We start from the raw sequence: 13,784 nt of genomic DNA, 5'->3' as shown, positions 1-13,784 counted from the left end.
TGATCCCCCAAGTGATAATTCATCAACAAGAAAGAAAATCTGAAGTTACAGCAGAACGGAGAGCCTAGCTCAAAAATCGGTAAATAAAAAACAGCACACTGGTAGCAGAGAATGGCTTTGGAGAGGCGTAATTCAGCTAGCTCCGTTCTTGGCGCGCACCCTGGCGATTCAGGTGATCATCCCTCTACTTGGATGAGGCCAAGGCCTTGCGGACCCTGGAGCTCACCCTGATCTTCCCCTTTGTCTGCTGCGCCTTGTCCCCAGCCTTCGCGTCCGCTGCCGGCCTTCCAGCCATGACTGCCGGCGGTGGCACCGGTACCGGGATCCCCCCTGCCGCCTTCTCGGCAACCTTGCTCCTGGTTGCAGCGACGGTAGGAGTGCTCCCGAGGACCTGCCCAGGCTTGCCACCTCCCTTGGCAGCAGCCGGTTTCTGGGGCGCCGCTGGCACGATCGCCGGTGTCGCCGTAGGTGCGGGAGCTTTGCCTGCTGGAGACGGCGCCGGTGCACGTGCCGGCAATACAACCGGTGGCGGTGCACCACCGTGCGTCGTGGCAGGCGCTCCCCCGGGTACGCCGGTAGCGGCAGCTCCGCCGTCGTGGGGTTGGCCCGTGAGGCGGCGAAGAGGCCCGAAGACCGGCCGGGCGTGGAAGGCTCTCTGAAGCCTGCTACAGATGGTAGTCGGCGACTTGCCGTCGGCGGCCGGCTCCTTGTTGTTCATCTGCATCACTGCTGTACGAAGGACAGGACAAACTTCGGATGCAGCGAAGTGGAGAAAGAACTGTGCTTCATATATAGGCAAATGACATATACTCAGCTTCCCGGTGAAGGGAAAGAGATGGGGACGCATTTCGCTACATCTTCGCTTTCCGTCAGATGAGATGCTCCGCGCACGAACTCAACAGATGAGCCGACGAGAGACGGGTATCATATTCCTCGAGAATTCTAGATGGAAAGGCGCGCTTTGCCGCGCAGATGAACGGTCCTTAATAGTGTTGCGGATATAGACCACTAAATTTGGCTAGCTTTTGACTCGTTTTTTGTATGGACTTAATTGTGATGAATTTGCACTATATGATCAACGTACATGAACTTGAGGGGTAAGGAGTGTGATTGTTCAATAGGACATTTGAGGGGCCGTCCATCGCTCTTCAAGGTCACGTCTCACGCGTCCGCGGACGTTTAAGGGGTCGAATTTGGTTCGGCTATAGATGCTCTAAAGCAGATTGAGTAGTGGACCAGGAAAGCAAACGCGAAAGAAGGAAACAACGGAAGAAAGGGGGCAGAAAGATAAGACTGGGTTACGACCACCAGAATTGGCTGCTAGTGGGCCTAAAACGCTGCACCTACGAGGCACCCACTTACATGTGGGGCCACCAAAGTTGCCCAAAGCCTTGGGCCACCACATGCCAGCATTTTGTGGGAGCTTAACTCATGACTATCTAGCATGTCATCGACTATCCCCTTCTTCTTCTACTTTTAAATGGAGACAAAAGATTTGCCTCGTATATTAATTAGCCCAAATGATAAGTGCCACATGTGTGGCACAAAGCAATATGATTCAAACGCCCTCATTATTATCTATTTTACCACATCAAACAGATGACACAGCGAATTTTTTTTGGTTTTTCGGACTTAAAAATATTTTATCTTTTAAATAAAAAATACGATTAAAAATCCATTTTCAACATTAAATCCGTCTCGACAAGATCTTCAAAACTAAATACAATATTAACATGTTTTGACTTTTTCTTGGGCCAAAAGTTGCCATGATTTTACACTGAAGTTGCCATAGTGTTTACACTAAAGTTGCCATGATATGTCCCATTTATTTTTTTCTTCTAGATTTAAAACTATTATTGTATTTCAACTACTTTTCACGACAAGTTTTATTAATTGATCATGGCAATTTTAGTAATTAACCACTGCAAATTTAACTCATGGATCATGGCAACTTTTAGTAATTCATGATGGCAAATTTAGTATTTTGACCATGAGAATTCTAGTATTTTGACCATGGAAAATATTTTTTGTATGAACCATGGCAATTTTTTGTGCATGTATCATGACAAATTTAAGTAATTCACCATGGCAATTTAAGTTTCTGGTTCATGGCAAATTTGAGCCATTGACCATGCATTTTAAAAATAACCGACGACGGATTCTTTTTAATTATGAACCATGTCAAAATTATTTCATGGATCATGGCAAATTTTAGTAATTCACCATGAAAAGTTTAGTTTCTTAATTTGTTTTTTTAACATGTCAAAATATCCTTTAAACGTAGAAGAAAAAGTAGTTGAAAGATATCATGGCAACTTCAGTATAAACACCATTGCAATTTATACGCAATAGACATGGCAACTTTGGACCGCCAAAAAATATTGTCGAAACATATCGATATGGGATCTGATTTTGAAGTTCTCGTCACGACGGATTTAGTGGTGAAAATGGATTTTCAATCAGATTTGTCATTTAAGAGATAAAACATTTGAAAGTTTGAAAAACCCAAAAGATCCCTGCTGACATCATTTGTTGTCTTCCCTGTTTGCACGCATGCCGAAAAAAATAAAAAGACTGACGTGTCATAATGGGTGGCTAGAAGGCCATGTGGCCCGAGCTCCTTCAGCCCACACGTGTGACGCTTATCATGGTCCTTAATTAAGGTAAGAAGAGTTCTACAAATATCCCATAAACGCCACATGAAAATTACTCTCGCGATACAATTTTTCCTAGGTTTTTTTCCTACGGTGGACCATAACCCTGCCTCGTTCAAGATGATGTCGCGCAAGATTGATGGTGGAGCACTCTTGTAGCGGAAAATACGAGTTTCTCTCATTCTATAAGAGTCCAAGAGACGAGCATGGTGAGGGAGGCCAAGGCCTTTCTATTGTGGTTGTTCGTGCTTAACTCTTTGACCACTATTTTTTGACGAATTCCTCAAGATGCCATGCGAAAGTATCCATCTGTGACAGCCCAAGATTTTCTATCACAAATTTGCAAAGCCTCAGGGTGTACCAGCATTTGTAGAAAAGGTGTGCCCTAGATTCTTGCACCCTCTTGCAAAGGGGCAAAGACCACAATTTTCTCAACCCCTCTTTTCCAACGTATCGGCGGTCCAAATCCGGTCTTGCAAAGGCAAGGCAACCAAGCGAAGAACTTGACTTTTGGAGGTGCCCAAGCCTTCCAAATCATGCGGTCCAAAGGAGATATGACCATGCCCAAGAATTGGGCCTTGTATACTGTGGCTGCCGAGTAAACATCATCGTTGGAGTGCTTCCACACTATTTCGTCCTCGGTGTGCACATCTAGGTGGAAGTCATGAACGAGCATCCAAAGAGTGAAGAACTCCCGGATGTGGTCAGCGGTGACAACTATGGAGGGATTGATCTTCGAAATCCAAGTGTTGTCCTTAAGGGCCTCACGTACCTTCCAAACATTTTCTCGTCGAGGCCTCAAAAATTAGAGGGGCGGTGTCCTTAGGCTTTCATCCAAGCTGCCAGGGGGAGCCCCAAAAGGGTGTTTCTGCCCCATCTTGAACCGTGATGGTGGTGGAAGCATAGAAAAATCAAGATCCTGTTCATCACATGGGTTTTCTAACCCCACCCACAATTTGGTCGGTTCTTTCCACTCATAACAAGGCCAACGAAGTCTTAATGTCTGCGCAAACTTGTCCGTTTTGAGCACCCCAAGTCCACCATACTGGGGGGCATGGCCCTCCCTGTGTATGAAGTTTTCTTTCAGGAAGGGCATAGATAAGAGATAGTGAACTGTTTAGATCTCTACTCCTAATGTCTCAGTTGGTAGTCCGCGTTCCGGGTTTATTTTCGTCCCACCACTTTCGTCCGGTTTTTTTTCGTCCATTTTTTTTTCATAGGTTTTTTTTCGTCTGCTTTCACCACCTGTTTCACCCGAAAAAAACCCGACCCGCAGTTGTTCGCATCCTTCCTCTCGTCGCTCCTCGTCTCCACTCTCTCTCTCTCGTCTAAATCTCCGCCGCCCCTCCTCTGATTCTGGCCAACGCCATCCGGCTCTCGCGTCGGCCACCATGCGGACGAGGCGCAGCCGCAGACGCCGCCGCCGATCCGGGGACACGCCTCCGCGACGCCGGCAACCGCCGCCGCCGCCGTCGCGGATCACCAGGACGCCGCCCCCGCCGGCGCTTCGGATACGTCGCGGATCTGCAGCCCACCGTCTTTGCCCGCCTGCCGCCCACCGTCTTCGCCCGCCTGCTGCGCCCCTTCGCCCGACCTTCCTCCACCGGTGAGGCCTACCCACGTCCAGATTTTTCGTTCGTAGGTATCTGTATCTTCCTTTCCTTTTCCCACCCTCGCTTGATCTGGATTCAGAGGAGGGGTTGCTCTGTATGGCGGCGGCGTCAAGCGCCGGCAGCGTCACCTGGATCTCCTCGAGCCAGGGCCCTCCGCGCGGCAGCACCTTCCCCATCGCGCGCGATCTGTCCGCTCCGACGCACGGTGAGCGCGCTGCCGCCGCCTTGTCACCGACGTCCTGATCCATCGGCGGCAACGGCGGCTCCTTCTGGCCGGATCAAGGCGCGGAGACCCGTGGGATCCCCTCCTTCGGCAGGACCTCCTCATCTGGTGAGATCCCCTTCCCATGTCTAATGCCTCAAACCGTTCGGAAAGCACCAGCAAGTTTTTTTACTGAGTAATTAATGTATTGAATGCAAGATTGCATTCTTGCACGGACAGAGAGTGGAACACCACCTTCAGTTTCTCATCTGATCCCACTTGTGGACTCCATGAATGAAGTAAGATAACAATCCATTGGTCAATTACATTGCCTCTTTAGATGGTTTTTAGTGGGCGTCAGACTTGGTTTAGATGGCTTTTGTTGTGAAAGAAAACTTATCTTTCTAAAGACTGTACTCTGAATCTTACATCTCATACTTGAATTTTTTTTGCATAATTTTTTTAGGCCTGATGTGTATCCAACGGCATGGGAGATTAAAGATTTTCATGAGACTGACGATTGTGATTTTGGCCCTGTACTGAATAATTTTGTGAGCGACTGGGTGATGATGATTACAAGCCAGGTAACCGAAAGAGTCCTTCGGCCGCTGGCTAGCTAGCTGTTCTTATCTTACTATTATATGTCTTCCTCAGTATTGATTTGTGAATTATTTCTTTTTTCGAACTATGCAGGAGGACTGCATGTGATGAGTTAAGGCACAAGAACTACGACCATTTTAGCTCCAGCAGTAAGTACACAACTAATCAACAATGCATTTTCACGACCCAGACTTCTGCATTCTGGCTGACAGGCTCGCTGGCACAGCCACATAATCTCATGCATTCAAATTGCTAGCTACACGAAATACGCCCAGATCTACGAGTAGGAATCCAAGGTAACACTTATTGCTTACAAGTATTTACTTCATTTTTCTTCTTGTAAAAAGAGAATGCAAGCTGAAATATAAAGTCTGCAGATTCCTCATGTATGTTCAATTTCCAGAATAGGAAGAACCATACCAACAGCATACATACATATTACAGTTCTGCATTTTAAATTTGAAGACCAACGCAAAGCCCGATCGATGTAATTGGAGGTGAATGTCTGTTTTCTTGCTTGTATTTAATCTTAGAAAACAGAATCTCATCAAGTGAAAATCCGCAGGCATTGCAGTCCAATTGTTCTAGGGATTGGAACCAGACGTGTGACTGAATACTGCTTGGAAGATGTGATTCTGCAAAGTTGAGGAAGTTGAGGAAGTATGGACTCAGATCCTTTAAGGGTTTGTTTCCATACTGTGGGGCAGCAGGATCTGAGTCCCACTATGAGGGATCAACCTTCATAGATCAGCTACCGGCGTCATACTGCCCCCACAAGGTAAACCCGCCATTTATCTGGGGTCCCAAATTGCAGTGTTTGTCTCTCTTCATTTGTTATTAGTCTCTGCGATTTCATTCTTTAGCATCTGATGTGGTAGACCGTTTAATCAAGTTTCGTGGATAGTCTAGCTCATGTGTTTGTGATCTAAGTGGTGCCACATGTTTCTTCATGAAGCCTCACAAGAAAGTTAGATTCTTCTCCATATCTTCAAATTGGCTGTTTATTGATGAGCTAGGTTGACTTGAGCCGTCTTCTGCAAGTGCTCAATTGCAACCTTAAAACCAGTCGCAAAATTGTTTTGGTCCATGTACGACTTAAATAACCTACTGTGTATTTAACTATTGATGTGTATACGCAATTATTTACTTCTATATACGGATATCTTCGTTACATAAAAAAAGTTACGGTGTACTAATTGGTAAGTAAATAAATTTAAAATAGTCAGTATGATAGTTCTTCTCTCCTCAAGTCTCAGATCTATTTAGACCTATTTTGTTTTTGTACTGACTCTTGAATTTTCTGCTTTCTATTTCCGAACCCTTTTGATATGTTCCTTACTCTTGATTTCAGCCTTTTAAGGTATGTTCTTCTTCAGGGATTGCAGAGAGCATGGACCACCGTATGGAAGAAGGAGATGCCATCCTTGACTGTCGTTGTCTTTGGTGTGTTGCTGCCATTTTTCTAATTCTTGCACTACAGAGACCTTAGTCTATCCATGTAGGTCATGCCTTCTGATCAGTCTTTTGACTCTTATGTACGTGTGTGCTCTTGCATTACTTAATAGATCTTGTTGTATACGATGATCCATTGTCAGTTATACAAAGGTTCTGATTTTAAAATTTTGTAATGTTCAGTTTAGATTTAATTTTATTCCACCTCATTTTGAATGGACAACGTGTGTGCTGTTTAAACGATCACATGTGAAATTCATAGGCATTGTGAGGGCATGGAGAAAGGATTCGATTTTTGAATCTTTTTTTCAGGGTTCAGAGCTATTACCTGCTACACCTACACACATGGAAAACTTAAACTTAGCAGTCCAAAATTAAGCAGCAAACTTTATTGCCAGTCATCTGAAAATTCAGTGACAACTGCTGACACATGAGCTTCATTTTTTAGTAGAGTAAGTAGATGATGCAGATGACAGTTCTACCTCTCTGACAGAAACACGAACTTTCTGACCAAGGGCATACCTACAGGACAGCAGGAAGTCCTAAGGCACGCATCACACATTCACAAAAGATATGGAGCTGATATTTTAGATTAGTCTGAAGCTTTGAACCTTACCAACGCCCGTGATTTGACTCTTGGTGCTTGTGAAGTCTGAATGAAGTACCAGCAGCCAATCTATGAATGATTTCTCATAGTATGTTACATGCTCTGATGTGATTTATGGCAGTTGTGTTCATCGTTTAACCGATCTAGCAATCTATCTTCAGTTCGCTCGAATTGTTTCTTGTTTTGTGGTTACATCTTACATGCATGGTTTGTAGAAGTAAGGGTCCATCTAGCAATCTATTTTCAGTTAGCTAACTACTCCCTCCGTTCCGATTTACTCGTAACCACGACGAGTAAATCGGAACGGAGGGAGTAGAAGAGAATGGTATTATTATTCTTAATTTCCTATATTAAAGAAGTATGTTGCCAGCAACCTACTCGGGTCCTCCCTGTGCACATCTGGTGGTGGCTCCTCCTTCTGCTTCTTCATGTGCAGATCTATTGGTGGCTCCTCCTACCCTCCACAGATCTTTATATTTTGCCATTGCTAAAGGTACATGCCTTCATCCTAGAAGAGCCTGATTTTTCTTTTGATTGCATACATCATTAGCTTGCCAGTTTAATAGTCAATAGGAAATCAAATTCTTCCTAAGATCATGAACGGATTTTCTATAGTTTGGTTGCAAACTTAATGAACCGGTTCCTCAACATTCCAGATTGTGATGATAAGGTTCACAGGAGATGCAAGTACGTCTTCTGTCCAGAAAGGATAAATTGGTGTCCGATTTGACCACAAGCATATGATCTTTGCTCCACAAGGTTGTACTTTGATAAGGCGTGATGCTCTTTTTTGTGTAAGTTTGCCGAGGAGCAGGTCGTGCGCTGCCGCAGGGACGGGAGAGCCGGCGCCGGCTCCAAGTACGCCATCGTCCAAGTTGCGCTTGGGCTTCCCTCCAGCAGGTCCACACCGTATCTTAGGTCGTGATCGGGCTGACAGCGGTTTGGCCACTACACTCGACCATGTGCTCTGCTGACCTCGATGCCCATATTTTCCTAGACACCATGTCACGAGTACCTACCTCACAGGCTGAACTGATGGATGTTGGTATTTTGATCTTGCTATGTCAAATAGTACGATGTAATCTATGGAGCTGAAGCTATAGCTAGATCTTGATCTTACTGTCATATCCGTGTCAAGCACAAGCCGACGCCTCTATTTCCGGTGAGGCCAACCATCTAAAATACCTCCTCCATCTTAAATCCATTGATATACTTTTTTGTTACAGGCTTTTTATATATAGATATTAGAATTGGCACTATTTGGAAGTATCACTTAACTGTTGGACCCTTTTTGCAGTATACATCTTGGCTGGCCTCAACATATAGTTTTTTCTCAAATTATGGGTTTTCTTCTTCTCTCTGTTCATGCATGGTTTGCTTCTGGTGATCCGTAATGTCAGTGGTGTTGCTGCTTCTAACTTCTACTGATCCATAACAAGTGCATACTATTTCGTTTGGATAGATCTTTATATATTTCACATTTAGCAGAAAAGTTTAGTATGTGAACAGATGGTACTATTGCGGATTCTTTAACCTTTTCATGTCTGATGGCATGAACTTATCCATAGTAGGTACATGCAAAGGAACTTGACAAGAGAACAATACTCTTTTGAACAAGGCTAATTTGTTACCTTTAAATATCAGGTCCACACCACACACACACCGTAAAAGAGAGATTTATATGTATCTTTTGCAGGATTGACAGCACACGATGAGAAGAAGACATGGTTTACCTCAGAGCTGGGGACTACAGAGGATAGCGTCTTCGTGGATTCAGATAAGAATAATATTGTAAGAGGGCAAGGTATCATGTATACAATCAAGCATTGCAAAGGACTAGCTACTGCCTTGTTTATTTGTTTTATGATTGCCCAAAATTTTCTTACTAGAATTTTGAGAAGTTTGGCCATCAGTTCTACTGCTTGGTCATTTTGTATATCATGTTGCAGTCTTTCTTTTAATACAAGGTAATATTAATACCATCCATGTACTTTTGTGTTTGCTGTCCTGTACATGGTGACTAATTTTCATATACATTTTGTTTCATATTATCCATGAATATGTTTTTTATGCATGTACCCTACAACTGGGTTATTATATGTGTGTGAAGTTTTTTTCCTTTTCACTTGATTACCATCTTTGGGCTGAGACTTTATAAATTATTGCAAGTATGTTGAGAGTGTGTTAGAAACTAAGGGCAATCCTAATTGGATATGTCCAGTTCGACATGGCATTTGCAATTGCAGTATCCGTAGAACTAAGAAAGGACCGTTCCAACTGGCAATGAGTATTGGAAAGTATAAATACTACATTACATATGGTTTCAGAAGTATAATAACAAGCTCATTGCTCATATGGTTTCTGAAGTAGAAAACATCTATACCCTTTGATGTTTGAAGTGGAAATGTATCCATGACTGTTAGTTGTTGTTGTCAACGATTTTTTTTGGAAAAGAATTAATAAAGCCATTTTTGTTGAAGAATAACTGGGGGGTAGCACCCCACCGGTTTGTAATATTACTCGCAGGACGATATATTTTCATCGAACTGATAAAAACAACTAGATAAAGAGCTAAAACAAAAATATGGGGGACTGGTCAACATGCTAGGTCAGAGCAAAGCAAAAACCGTATAAATGAGTCCCAAGGAGCAAAGATCATTATGTAGAATAGAATATTTTTGCTCCATGAAACCTTTCCTGGGCTCCATAAATTGTGTTTTTGTGCTCATGCTTGTGCATATTCTATAATTTTGATTCGTTGTTCAGGCATTTGGAGTTCACAGTTATCTAAGTTTCTCTTATGTGTGTTTTCGAAGAATTTGGTACTTTAGAGTTTTCTATTATATTATCTTTGAATCTACTTAGAATAGATTAGTGGTATGATATAGTGAAGTAATCTAATTCAATTTCCTTTTTCATTGCAACCACTTAATTTCAATCGGGTCAAAATAAAAAAAATCATAGACAATTTTTTTCAGCCATAAGTAGAACACCAGAGCTAATTGATACACCATTTTGAAAATTGATACACTGTTGCAGGGAGAGCAGTGCACGCAGCGGTGGTCAAGGGCTTAGTGCCTGTTGACCTCGTCCGTGGCCGCTGTTGGTTGGTGAAGGAGGCATGCATGAGGTGGTGCAAGGGCATGCTGGTGACGGAGTCGCGCATCATGAGGCCGGGTGAGTAACGCTCGGGAACTGCCGGGCGCTCAGATTGACGCGGGATGGGGTTGGCGCGGTGAGTCAAGGAGGAGGATGTAGTTATGGGGGAGGGAGTGATGACGGAGGGGCTTCGATGGCCCGACGAGACCCTACATCATAATCAAGGAGGACCCTACATCTAAAGGAAACAGAGCAGTCTATATCATTAGTCTATTACTGGATTTCTAGAAGAAGGAAAAAGGGAGAAATGGTTGTTTCTGCTACTCTACATTTGCTTTAAAATTGGTGTACATATATCAAGAAGAACTTGGTTGCAAAAGTGATCAAACATAACATTCAACACAAACACATTGGTTTTGTAATTAAATGCCTAAGATCTTATAATTTTGAATTAAATTGTTTGATTATACAATCAGTTCACATTATTTGGTGTAGCATGCTGTTTAACATTTTAGAGTTCCATCCTTTTTAGTAACAAAATAATGACGAACTCATATTAGTGGATCCATAAAAGTGTATGATATTAGTTTGACGAGGTTATATAGCAAGGCAATTCTTGTTTGACGAGAATAATGAAAAACGAAGCAGCAAAAGAAGATAAATTTGGAAAGAAGGGATAATTTTTCGCTCGAGGGTGGGGCTGTAAGGAATCTGTGGCATGAGTAAACAAAACCATCTTGGTCGCCATATAGAAAAACATCTTGGTTGCCTCTTCTCTATCTCGCCCATTTTGTTGCCTGGCATGGAAGAGAGGAGGAAGAGCTGAGGAGCGTGGTGGCCTCTGGCTGTTGCCCTGGAAAAGGCAAAGGCCATGGCACGACTGCCCGTCGCAATGCCGCTGCTCCTTGCGTGCTTGTTTCCCTCCTTACACCCCCACGTCCAACTCGATCTTCGGCTGCCGCAACGCCGTAGATGACCAAGTCTAGCGCCCGTGCCCGCGCCCGCCGCCCTCTTGTGAATGGCCAACTGATGGCCGAAGGTGGGGAAGGCTTCAATAGTATGATAGTATGATGTTTGTTAGCTGATTGTCAAGAAAAAGATGTGAGTTAGTTGAGACGGCCTTATTCTTGGTTATTTTAGCTTCATGAGTAGCATCTTAAATTTTTTTCAAAAGCCCGTGGCAACGCATGGGCGTTTTACTAGTACAAACAATTAAGTAGTAGTGCACTATATGTGATGGGTGCATAACGATTGACTACTTATTTTTTTCCCTAGCGATAATGCCCTGATCATGCATATTGGGGCCAATAATTTGTAAGACAATCGATGAGAGATTCAGAGCTCGTCATTGGCACTGGCATGCTTCGGGTTGGCTGAGGTCTTGACGGGGTAGGACGCCTCCATGGCGATGCCGCAGAGCCCCTCCTTGTCTTTCACATCGCGCTTCATGCGGATGTACCCCTTTTCGCCCCACTCCGGCCCCCACGAGTTCTTCACGATCCAGTACTTGGTGCCGTCCACGGTGGCGCCGTACCCCACCGCCGTCACGCCATGGTCCAGCTCCGTCCCGCACTTGCCCGCAAACACCCCCTCCGAGTAGAACTGGAAGTGCGACCCGCTAGCCTCGATGGCCACGGCCACCGGCTGCGCGGCCACCGCCTTCTTCAGCGCCGTCTCGTCGTTGGCCGGCACGTCCTCGTACCCGTCGATGGTGACCACGGCGGACGGCTTCTTGTTGCAGGAGGAGGCCTGCCGGGCCTTGTAGGGGTACGCGTCCTCGGCGGCGACCCCGCCGTGCTTGGCGATGTACTGGAAGGCGTAGTCCATGAGGCCGCCGTTGCAGCCGGCGTTGGACTTGGTGTCGCAGTCCACGAGCTGCTGCTCGGACAGAGACGTGAGGTTCTTGGTGCGGATCGCGTTGACGCCCTCCACGGCCGCGATCGTGGAGAAAGCCCAGCAGCTGCCGCACTGCCCCTGGTCCTTGACGGCGGTCACCGCGCCCTTCTGCCGCCAGTCCACCGAAGGCGGCACGTCCCGAGCGCTCCCGTGCATGAAGCCGCCATCGCCCTCCTTACGGCTGAACATGCGGTGGTGAGAGACGCGGGAGGAGGCGTAGGCGCGGCGGAACTCGTCCGCGGTCATGTCGCCGAAGCGGTTGAGGCGGAGCTTGTAGGGGGCGTCGCCGCGGTTGAACTCGTGGATGAGGCGGACGTTCTCCCTGAAGACGTTGAAGCGGCGGGCTTTCTCGCCGAGGTCTCGCGCCACCGTGTGCTGCTCCCTCCAGCGCTCGTACAGCGCCCACAGGGAGTCCTCCGACGCCAGGTCGTGGTCGCCGAAGTCAATGGCGCTCGCCGGCGCCGGCGCAGCGGCCAGCAGCACGAACAGTGCGGCCGCGGCCATGACGGCCGCATGCACGATCGCTCTCGCCATTGATGATTGGAACCTTGGCAACGCTAGCTAGGTAGTCTGGACTCGTGTATGCTGGCTAGCTTATGTTGTGAGATGGCTGGCCGTGGTGTGGTGGTGGTAGCCATGGCGATATCGGCTGGTTCTTATATAGCGGTGGCGAGCAGGAGTGATCACACTGGCAAGATGGATATGTTCCATGCAAGAATCAATTGCAGGTGCACGTTGCTTGCCGGCAACAACTTACTGCCTACTGCTCATGCATTCTCATCGGTGGCCACGTACGTAGTACATCAAAATGGTGGTTAATTCATTGATGCTCCATCGTACTAGTAGTAATACGCATCATACTAGTTGTGGATGCCGTCAATTCGCACGCAGTCTTCTTAGTTAGGTTGTGAGATTAATGTGGCGCGCGCTCGATCGTACGTACGCAGCGAGTGGGAGTGGGACGACGAGACGATGCATAAACAGATGAAGAAGTAGCGGGGCGTTTACGCTAAGGCCATCTACAAATTGACACATGCATTGTGCGTTTATGCGGCACCCTCTTTCACCGTACCCTTGTTTCTAGGAACCAGCTTCCCGTCCGTCGCATCATCTCTCGTATTTCACCGGAAAGATGTGAATTGCGTCAACAGGCAGAAGACCACAATCATCGCAGCGTGGACCGGTTGCCTTGCTTCTTTATTAATATAACTGATGAACATTAGTTGTGCAAGTATTAAACAATGACGTACCAGAGTAATTAAACATGTAGTGGTAACAGTGAGGGAGCACACGCAAGCGTGTTGCACCCCTGCCCGCGTGATTTTGATTAGTCGATGGCGATCGATCGATGGATCGACTAGCTAGGTTTCCAATTATTTTTTCGACACGTGTCGTGTGTCATCGACCCGTCTGTACGGTGCAACGCTAAGCTTTACGCATGTCATCGACCCGTCTGTCCGGGATGTATAGATGTCGCAAGCAACTAGATTTCTCAGAAGCAGTTTAGCAGTTTCTTTCCTGGTACATGGAACTCTTTTGTGAGTGAAAAGAGGAAAGAGAGCCAAAAACGAGCAGTGCGTACGTGCACCGAGAAAAACAAGCTTCACGCATGAGTCACGTCGACTGATGGAGACCTAAATTTAATTCCGGCCACCTAGATT

The 13,784-nt window shown here is 45.9% G+C and overlaps 2 protein-coding genes across 2 annotated transcripts; both read right to left on the bottom strand.

Moving 5' to 3' along the window:
- Position 1: 1 nt before the first annotated feature.
- Positions 2 to 801, bottom strand: LOC123079606 (skin secretory protein xP2). Its single transcript, XM_044502399.1, has one exon. The coding sequence runs from the start codon at positions 722 to 724 to the stop codon at positions 185 to 187; it is 540 nt and encodes a 179-aa protein (XP_044358334.1). The 5' UTR covers positions 725 to 801; the 3' UTR covers positions 2 to 184.
- Positions 802 to 11,329: 10,528 nt separating this feature from the next.
- Positions 11,330 to 12,745, bottom strand: LOC123079604 (thiol protease SEN102). The gene has a single exon (XM_044502396.1). The coding sequence runs from the start codon at positions 12,655 to 12,657 to the stop codon at positions 11,563 to 11,565; it is 1,095 nt and encodes a 364-aa protein (XP_044358331.1). The 5' UTR covers positions 12,658 to 12,745; the 3' UTR covers positions 11,330 to 11,562.
- Positions 12,746 to 13,784: the final 1,039 nt, after the last annotated feature.

This window comes from Triticum aestivum, chromosome 3D (assembly GCF_018294505.1).
Source record: "Triticum aestivum cultivar Chinese Spring chromosome 3D, IWGSC CS RefSeq v2.1, whole genome shotgun sequence".
In the NCBI taxonomy this organism is placed as follows: domain Eukaryota; kingdom Viridiplantae; phylum Streptophyta; class Magnoliopsida; order Poales; family Poaceae; genus Triticum; species Triticum aestivum.
This window is presented reverse-complemented; position numbering and strand designations above follow the sequence as displayed.